Source organism: Trichomycterus rosablanca, chromosome 17, assembly GCF_030014385.1.
Source record: "Trichomycterus rosablanca isolate fTriRos1 chromosome 17, fTriRos1.hap1, whole genome shotgun sequence".
NCBI classification, from domain to species: Eukaryota; Metazoa; Chordata; class Actinopteri; order Siluriformes; family Trichomycteridae; genus Trichomycterus; species Trichomycterus rosablanca.
Genome location: NC_086004.1, coordinates 7,832,624 through 7,842,386, shown reverse-complemented (window position 1 = coordinate 7,842,386; position 9,763 = coordinate 7,832,624). Strand labels below are relative to the sequence as shown.

General features: G+C 38.0%; 1 protein-coding gene across 1 annotated transcript; it reads right to left on the bottom strand.

Moving 5' to 3' along the window:
- Window positions 1–6,985: 6,985 nt before the first annotated feature.
- Window positions 6,986–9,763, bottom strand: LOC134331849 (beta-1,3-galactosyltransferase 1). The gene is made up of 2 exons (XM_063013391.1): window positions 9,729–9,763; window positions 6,986–8,096 (listed from the first exon to the last, which is right to left on the bottom strand). Exons 1-2 carry the CDS (start codon window positions 9,761–9,763, stop codon window positions 6,986–6,988), a joined length of 1,146 nt encoding a protein of 381 aa, XP_062869461.1.

The following is a 9,763-nucleotide window of genomic DNA, read 5'->3' as shown; positions in this document are numbered from 1 at the left end:
AATGTGGTGTATAGTGGAGCAGAATGACATTCTGCCAGGGTTTTGGTGCAGCATGCTATCTAGTGAAAGGGTACAAAGTAAAGTACAAAATGAATGAGTGCAGTGTAATTAGACAAGACAGTGCATCTTAATACAATAAATATGCAGGGCAGCATGGTGGAAAGTATAAATGTGTAAAGTATGAAGATGTGTGAAGACCTAACAGAACTGACAGCAAGTTGCACAGGGAGACAGATGGATAAATTAGTATAACCTGAATGACTAATATGACGTTATATGGCGAGGGTTATATATTTTTGTGTTTTGTAAGTGGATGCTGCAGTAAATTTTTGCTAACAATGTTAATGATCTGAGGATATTACTTCTTTCCAGTGTCATTACAGTGATACACATATGGGAATCCATTGCCCCAAGCAATGACCATGAAAACTTGATAAATTTCCCACAGTCTAGCAAACAATTTGCTGATCCCCATTAAACTGCATGACAAATCATACATTGCATTTTTCATAAAATACTTTCTGTATTCATACAACAAACAATCCAACTCTGCCTCAGTATTTTATCACTGATGTTGAGTCTACTAGAGACTTTTCATTAAGTGACAAAGTCTAAAATCTTGAAAATAGGTTATGTTACTGTTATTTTATTCATGTTTTTACCTGGAAAAGAAATTTTGGGGGTTGGGAAGAACTGCTGTCTGAAAATGACTGCTTACAGTCAACAGGTCCCCACCCCTTTTCTGCATCTCGGACTGCGGTCCACATGGAAACAGGGCTTAAAATAAAGATTCCCCTCATAAAGAAGTCACATAGCGAGAATAGGTTTATCACAGAAAATTTGACATTAAAATTATTGCTGCTAAGTGTCATCACTTTCCATATTATTTAGCCTATAACTTGAGAATTAAACCAGCACAAATATTTCTTTTAGCAGCACAAACCAGCACAAACGAAGCACAAACGAATGAGATGGTTTTGGTGCAATTTGAACGTTAATGGGGGGCTGGTGACGTCACGGGTGTAATATTTATAGCTTTATAACTTGAGAATTAAACCAGCACAAATATTTCTTTTAGCAGCACAAACCAGCACAAACGAAGCACAAACGAATGAGGTGGTTTTGGTGCAATTTGGGCTCTGATGGGGGGCTGGTGACGTCACGGGTGTAATATTTATAGCTTTATAACTTGAGAATTAAACCAGCACAAATGTTTCTTTTAGCAGCACAAACCAGCACAAACGAAGCACAAACGAATGAGATGGTTTTGGTGCAATTTGGGCTCTGATGGGGGGCTGAGTGACGTCACAGGTAATAAAATATAATGCTTAATTTCTCTAAAACGGTGCCAGCACAAACGATGATTCCTACGGCACAAACCAGCACAAACGAATCATAATATTTATATTCCATTTTTGACCACATGGGGGGCCAGCTTCACGGAGGTCCAGTATCGCCGATATCGATACCGATACTTTTTAATATTTAAGCTTCATAGATCCAAAGGATCCAAAAGACCTAGGATAGAATTTCGCCAAACATTGTACGTGACAACAAAATACTTTATTATCACAATCATTTTTGTTTAGAAACAATGGAACAGTAACACTGTGTGCACTTGCCTGTTGCTTTAATTCTATAAAATTTCCTGTTGTGGGATAATTAAAGCTTTATCTAATGTTATCTTATCTTAGATAACACTTTGCAATGGAATAAATGTACTAGGTTATTTCAATGTCTTAATTATATATATATTTTTTTGAGTTGGCTCCAGTAACATATGACTTAAGTAACATGCACTTTGAAAGTTAATATGAAGTGATGCTGAAGATGACCACTCTTATCTACCTGGATATTCTCTGCTGCTAGACTGAAAGGCCTCTGCCAGTGACTTCTGTCTCTGGGTCGAGGGTCTGGGTCTGTCAGGGCCAGGGAATGGGGGATGTCTCTCCTCTTCTCTCCGTTTCTGCAGCTCCGCGTTTTCTGCTGCATGGTTTTTCATGTGCTTGTACAGGTTTGTTGTGTTTCCACTGTATTTAACAGCCCTGTTGCAAACTATACAGCTTGCTGTAGATTCATTTTCTGCAATAAAATAAAGCCAAACGGCGCTTCTCTTCCTCTCAGACATTTCAATACTCCGGTGGTGTCTCTCTCCGTACTGTGACGTGTAGACTCGAGGAGAGCGCTGAGTGGGCGGGCCAGGCTGAGCCTACCTGCATGGCTGTTTGGCTGGCGCCGCTAAGCCACGTGACGGTGCAACAACAAAAGACGGGGGAGGTGGAGGGGGAGGGGGCGCTGCTCCGTGCTGTGTGACACAGTGCAGCTTGGATGAGTTTCATGACATCATCCTTGTTACAAACTGGCAGCTTCGGCATCTATGTAAAAGAACATCAGTTATTTTTGATGCAATCATTTTCAGGTTTTTTTTTGTTCCACGTGTCTATTAATATATATGTACAGCATATGTTTAGTTTTATATTTTTCACAGAACTGTCCAGTCTTGTTTTAAATGTCATTAATATGATTTAAATTCTCGCAGGACTATCACAGGGTTTTATTAGAAGCAATGAATTACCTTGAAATGAGAATTATGTGTTTGTGTTATAAAAACACTTTCCTGTTTTGTCAACAGTTGCCTGAGGAGAGGACAAAAGAAAAGTATGCTCAGACCCTCAAACGTGACAATCAACATTTTGTTGCTGGGACAATGTTCTTTCTCATATGTGATTTATTTATTTATTTATTTATTTTTATTTTTTTTAATAAAGGTTGCATAAAAATAATGTTTTATCATGCCTTGGATTGTTGAAGCCCAATTTACTGGCCAGTGAGCATAATTAAAATGTAGGTATTCATAATAACGTGGTAATGTGGTGTATAGTGGAGCAGAATGACATTCTGCCAGGGTTTTGGTGCAGCATGCTATCTAGTGAAAGGGTACAAAGTAAAGTACAAAATGAATGAGTGCAGTGTAATTAGACAAGACAGTGCATCTTAATACAATAAATATGCAGGGCAGCATGGTGGAAAGTATAAATGTGTAAAGTATGAAGATGTGTGAAGACCTAACAGAACTGACAGCAAGTTGCACAGGGAGACAGATGGATAAATAAGTATAACCTGAATGACTAATATGACGTTATATGGCGAGGGTTATATATTTTTGTGTTTTGTAAGTGGATGCTGCAGTAAATTTTTGCTAACAATGTTAATGATCTGAGGATATTACTTCTTTCCAGTGTCATTACAGTGATACACATATGGGAATCCATTGCCCCAAGCAATGACCATGAAAACTTGATAAATTTCCCACAGTCTAGCAAACAATTTGCTGATCCCCATTAAACTGCATGACAAATCATACATTGCATTTTTCATAAAATACTTTCTGTATTCATACAACAAACAATCCAACTCTGCCTCAGTATTTTATCACTGATGTTGAGTCTACTAGAGACTTTTCATTAAGTGACAAAGTCTAAAATCTTGAAAATAGGTTATGTTACTGTTATTTTATTCATGTTTTTACCTGGAAAAGAAATTTTGGGGGTTGGGAAGAACTGCTGTCTGAAAATGACTGCTTACAGTCAACAGGTCCCCACCCCTTTTCTGCATCTCGGACTGCGGTCCACATGGAAACAGGGCTTAAAATAAAGATTCCCCTCATAAAGAAGTCACATAGCGAGAATAGGTTTATCACAGAAAATTTGACATTAAAATTATTGCTGCTAAGTGTCATCACTTTACATATTATTTAGCCTATAACTTGAGAATTAAACCAGCACAAATGTTTCTTTTAGCAGCACAAACCAGCACAAACGATGCACAAACGAATGAGGTGGTTTTGGTGCAATTTGGGCTCTGATGGGGGGCTGGTGACGTCACGGGTGTAATATTTATAGCTTTATAACTTGAGAATTAAACCAGCACAAATATTTCTTTTAGCAGCACAAACCAGCACAAACGAAGCACAAACGAATGAGGTGGTTTTGGTGCAATTTGAACGTTAATGGGGGGCTGGTGACGTCACGGGTGTAATATTTATAGCTTTATAACTTGAAAATTAAACCAGCACAAATATTTCTTTTAGCAGCACAAACCAGCACAAACGAAGCACAAACGAATGAGGTGGTTTTGGTGCAATTTGGGCTCTGATGGGGGGCTGGTGACGTCACGGGTGTAATATTTATAGCTTTATAACTTGAGAATTAAACCAGCACAAATGTTTCTTTTAGCAGCACAAACCAGCACAAACGAAGCACAAACGAATGAGATGGTTTTGGTGCAATTTGGGCTCTGATGGGGGGCTGAGTGACGTCACAGGTAATAAAATATAATGCTTAATTTCTCTAAAACGGTGCCAGCACAAACGATGATTCCTACGGCACAAACCAGCACAAACGAATCATAATATTTATATTCCATTTTTGACCACATGGGGGGCCAGCTTCACGGAGGTCCAGTATCGCCGATATCGATACCGATACTTTTTGCTCCGTGCTGTGTGACACAGTGCAGCACTACTCTTACAGACAGAGAGACTTTGATGAATCCGCGTGCGCAGCAGTCATTGCGTGCGGGAGAGAAAAAAAGCTTGAGTATCGATCTTTTTACACGAGTATTGCTCAATATCAATACCAGCGTTGGTCTCGATATTATCGATATTTGGATCGATCCGCCCACTTCTACTCGCTACACACTTAATGCTACATTATAAAACGGATAGTTCCGGTCCTAAAATCTGATTGGCTGAGCCGCGTTCGAAGTGGCTTATTGCTTTATTTTACAACGGCTTCGTTATCCGTTTTATAATCCGCTGGTAAAACAAAACCAAAACAGCTAGAGGTGCTCACAGGAAGCAATGGTGAGTTCACTACAGATAGTGGTCTGAGGATGGACAAGCCACAGACTGCTTTTTAATGAATTGTATAAATGTATACATGTTCAGTTGTTGTGGCTGAAACAACTGAAATGAGTTAGGAGAGATTTCCACCTGTTTTGGGCCATATACAGTATGGGCTAAAAATCTGAGACCACTCATAAAAATTGCTTTTATTTTGCTTTATTTGCAAATTTATTACAATAGTCTTACAAATCATATCATTATCATAACAATTTGAGTTAAAAAAAAATACAAAATTTATTCTTCAGAGACATGCTATATCCCTTCGGTTTCAGTGTTTGTGAAGAATTCATACTGCAGCAGGATAATGACCAAAAACACCTGTCTTGGACTTCTCTCATCTGACCTTAACCTTCATGAGGCATATATATACGTCTGTCTGTGTGTGTGTGTGTGTGTGTGTGTATATATATATATATATATATATATATATATATATATATATATATATATAGAGAGAGAGAGAGAGAGAGAGAGAGAGAGAGAGAGAGAGAGAGAGAGTAAATAATGCTGAATTGTTTATTACTGAGTTACCTGTAAAATCTATCAGATCTATTGACGTGTTTTTTTATGATCTTGTGTCACTGCCAATGGTTCTGACAGTGAAAGTAGCTTGAGTTTACACTATGTAGACCAAGTTCAAGGTTGTCCTTCCAGAATGTAGGTTGTAAACATTGTTTTCTCATTGTTTGGAGAAATTTAACTGCAGCATGCTTAATGGTTTAAACTGTGCGTCTGGCAACATACAACTGTTAACTGTAAAATAACTGCAATGTTATCTTAGAAAAGCACATACTACAAGCATATATTATTGAGATATTGAGGAACCACGTCTTTTATAAATATCTGTGCTGTGCATGCCTAAGACATACTTGACCTGTTAAGTGCAATAACCTAACATTTCTGCTGGAACCCCTGGTCTGTAAACCCATTTTCTTTTGAAATGTTTGTTTCATTTTTATGGATTTTTCCCACTGATATCTCTTAATCTAGACACCGCTGCCGCTTGCACAGTCCCCCCCTCCAACAAGTGTCCAAACGGCAGCCTCTTCTAATCACCTGCCAGTTTTGGGTTTCCACACAGGGCCATTGCGTATGGAGAGACACGTTAAGCTCCATGTGACAACCCCCCCTTCACTCACACAGATGCCCGGACCAGTTCTGGAGATTACATCACAGCAGCAGCGGGAGGCGACAGCATCTGACCTTCACTCCCTCAAACACGGCCAGCTGTGTTTGTGTGGATGCTTGGCCCAGTTGTTGGCTCTGCTGAGATTCAGATTTGTAAGTTCAAACACTCTGCATTGGTGTGCTAGTGTGATAGACCACTGTGCCACCCAAGCACCCTCCAAAAAATTGACTATTAATATAATTATAAAATGCTATAAAGGTGAACTTATAAAATAGTGTCAGTTGCTCACCCACTCACTATGTGTCACTCACATTTTGCCTGCAATAAATCAGTGCATATTCAAATAGTGCCTTAAAATTGGGGTGGGATTAACCCCCAGTAACAAAAGCTAGAACTAAAAATAGTACACCAATATGGTGCAGTAGGCAAATTAGAGATTAACTTTTCTAACACACACACAGACACACACAGACACACACAGCACACATATTGCTGTATATTTCTATTTGTATATTTTTTGGCTTACTGTAGAGCTTTGTGCATTTACAAAATCCTTATATTTATCAGACATTTGAAAAAATATACAATTTATTTCTTAAAACTGTAGAATGTATAAATTACTTATGTCCACTATAGGTACAGCAGGTAGTGTTGAAGGTGTGTGGCTCCAGGAAAATTTGTTTAATTCTTGCCCTCTTATTGTCTGTAAAATTTGTCATGTTCTTCTGGTGTCTATGTTGGTCTTCCTCAGGTACCCTGCCATTTTGTAACTTTCCAAAAATGCCAGTAGGCACATTAAACTGGGCACTCTAAATGGCTTCTAGGTGTAAGTAGGTGTAACATCCTGAAGGTATTCCTTCCATCCAGTGCTTTCAGGATAGCTTTTAGGAATACCACCCCTTCGTATTTACTAATAATGAATGAAAGAGACAAACTCAATGTGTCTAATCTTAACAATGTGGCTCTGGTCTCTTATAGTCTTTCCAGGAGTTTACTTGTTCTTCTAAGCTATTTGTCGTTGTTGCAATGAGTTTTGAGTAACGACAGCGATTGTAGGGAACAGGGAAGACGTTGAACAAACTCTGATCTCTTTGCGAAGTGAAAGGTATTCCCAGATGCCTCATGCACAATCCCAAATAAATATCTTCAATATAGACCGCTTTGACCTGCTTGGCTCCTTCAACAAGTTTTTCTGGAAGGTCCAAAGACATCACATATGCCAAACCAAGAGCATAAGGTGGATAAAAGTCTTCAAAATATACAGTTTTTGGCAGATACCATTTTGACCGGGGTTCTCTACGCACCATGGCCCCTTTAGCAACAAGCCCAGTCATATACTTCTCTATGGGAGCCTTGAGAAGCATATTGACTAAAACATCCAGATTAAGGAATATGTCTGAGTCTATCTTCATGGCATAGCTGGCATTTCGGCAGTAGCTTGTCAGCCATTCCAAAATTATCATGGTTTTGATGGTAAGATTGTTGTAGCTGTCCATAAAATTGCTCTGCACAATATCATGAAATTCCTCGCTCTCCTGGATCAGCTTCTGCTGCTCCTCCTCCTGCCCTTCACGTCCAGGTTGACCAAGCACAAAGAAAAGCCTTATCACCTTTTGCATAACCACCTTCTCGGTACCCCAGGTACTACGGATGGCATCCCGAACTCTCCTGTTGTTTGGTGCCACAGGCACCATGAGGACCAGAAAAGGATTGTCCTGTTGACAACTCTCTGGTTCATTTATTATGTAATGATATCTGCAGGGGTACGCCACATGATATGGTGTCTCAGGAGTACACGGTTCTTCAGTAGGCAGTATAGAAATTGAGTCATTTTTCTTTCCTGCTAAAGTAGTGGCTACAGTTGACTGCAAAGTTAACAGGTTGATGGCTGTTGCGTTTGAGGCTGTTTCTGTAGATGTTGTGTTGTAAATCATTAACCAGATTTCAGAGACTTGTGAGATGTTCACATAGTACAAAAGAACCACAGTCAAAACAATTAAAACTAGGAGGCAGTTGCGAGGACGACAGCGCCACCGTTCAAATTTCTTTTCCAGGTCTGTACTGAAAATAAAAAAGATAATACAAATTATTATTTTTGTTTTAGTTTTGCTTAAGTGAGTAGTTTAAGTGTTATTTTTCTAATGAACTTGATTTTACATCACTAATGTACACCAATAACAAGATCAAAGTGAAAATCTATAATATTTTTTTATTTTTTTTTATTTTATACCCCTTTTTCTCCCCTTTTAGCGCATCCAATTGTTCAATTAGCATCGTGCTTCCTCTCTGTCTATGCCGAACCCTGCCCTGACGGAGGTGATTGAAGCTAACCCGTATCCCCTCCGAAACACGAGCAGCAGCCAGATGCATCTTTGCCACCCACACATTGACGAGTTTGGCGCCACCTAGCGTTGCATGCGGAGAGACACACCCTAAGGGCACCCCCCCCTCCCATCTCTGCGTAATCGCATTCTGACAGAGAGAGACCCACATCCGGTTCTTTGTCCCACCCCCCACATGAGCAACCAATCGTTGCTCATATAGCCACTCAGCTTCGAACCGGTAAAGCAAGGCTGGATTCGATACGACGCTTCTCAGAATCCAGCCCTGGTTGCAGCGCGTTTCTTTTTACCACTAATCAAAATGTAAAAATCCACTTTAATCTTTAAGATTATTACTTTTAAAAATTTTCTGCACAGGATTAACATTACTGTAGGTGTTGTGTCCACATGATGAGACAATAAGAGTAAAAATAAAACAAAAGATTTATTGTTTAAAATACATTTTAAAAGCATTTTATTTGGTACAAATTCATTTAACTTAATTTTTACTAATTGGTAAAAATTATTAAAAAATGTAAACATTTATTTATATTTCATGATTTTATGGTGAAAGCAGCAGTTATCGTAAACAAAAAAATCCTTTATTTCCTGATCTGGTCAGAGAAAGCAGGTCTACAAGTTTTATTTTTTACACAGAGGTTACAGTTAATCGTACCATATGCTTTCAGAAATAAAAAGATCACAACCTACGTATTGTGGTTTGTCTTTGGGTGATTTCCTTGAGGGTACATATGTTCAACCTTTTGTATGTAATTATTTTTTTTGAGAAAATACATTTTCAATACAAAAAAGTGTTTAAAGTGCACAATACACTGTTGTACCTTAAACGTACTTGATGTAAAATACAAATATACAGCGAAAAAATTAACCACTCCAAAAACAAAAAAGATAGATTTTAATTCTTTTAGCATCATACATGTCAGTAATTACAGTAATTATGTTCAGGTTGGGTAAATGCAGTATTAGTTCCTGGACTGTGGAACTGTAAGTAATTTCACCAAAATTAATCTAAATAATTAAAATATTCAGTATTTTTGGTCTGAGATAGTATTTGAGCCATTTAAGCACTTACAATGATTTATTAACTTTAAAAACTTTAAAACATTAAAATATATTTTTTTAAAGGAGACTTTAAATAAAAAAAGACATTACTTATACATAAAAGCTTAGATGGAAAATTCAGTTATTAAAAATGTACTTAATAATATTTTGTGTAGTTAATAATGTATAGCTCAACACTAAACAGTTCCCAGTATATTGTTTAAACATTTAATCTACAGGTGCATATAGAAATGTCAATACAAATAGAAATTATTTTAAAGCCAGTGAAATCAGAATGAAAAAACTGTACCTTTTATCTCCACTTTTGCTGGCGTCCTCCACCAT

Bases quoted from the DNA above. Each gene is read 5' to 3' on its own strand.
- LOC134331849 (XM_063013391.1), bottom strand. From the start codon at position 9,763: ATGGTGGAGGACGCCAGCAAAAGTGGAGATAAAAG. The intron at 8,097-9,728 runs GTACAGTTTTTT...TTTTATTTTCAG, and splicing joins AGCAAAAGTGGAGATAAAAG to TACAGACCTGGAAAAGAAAT.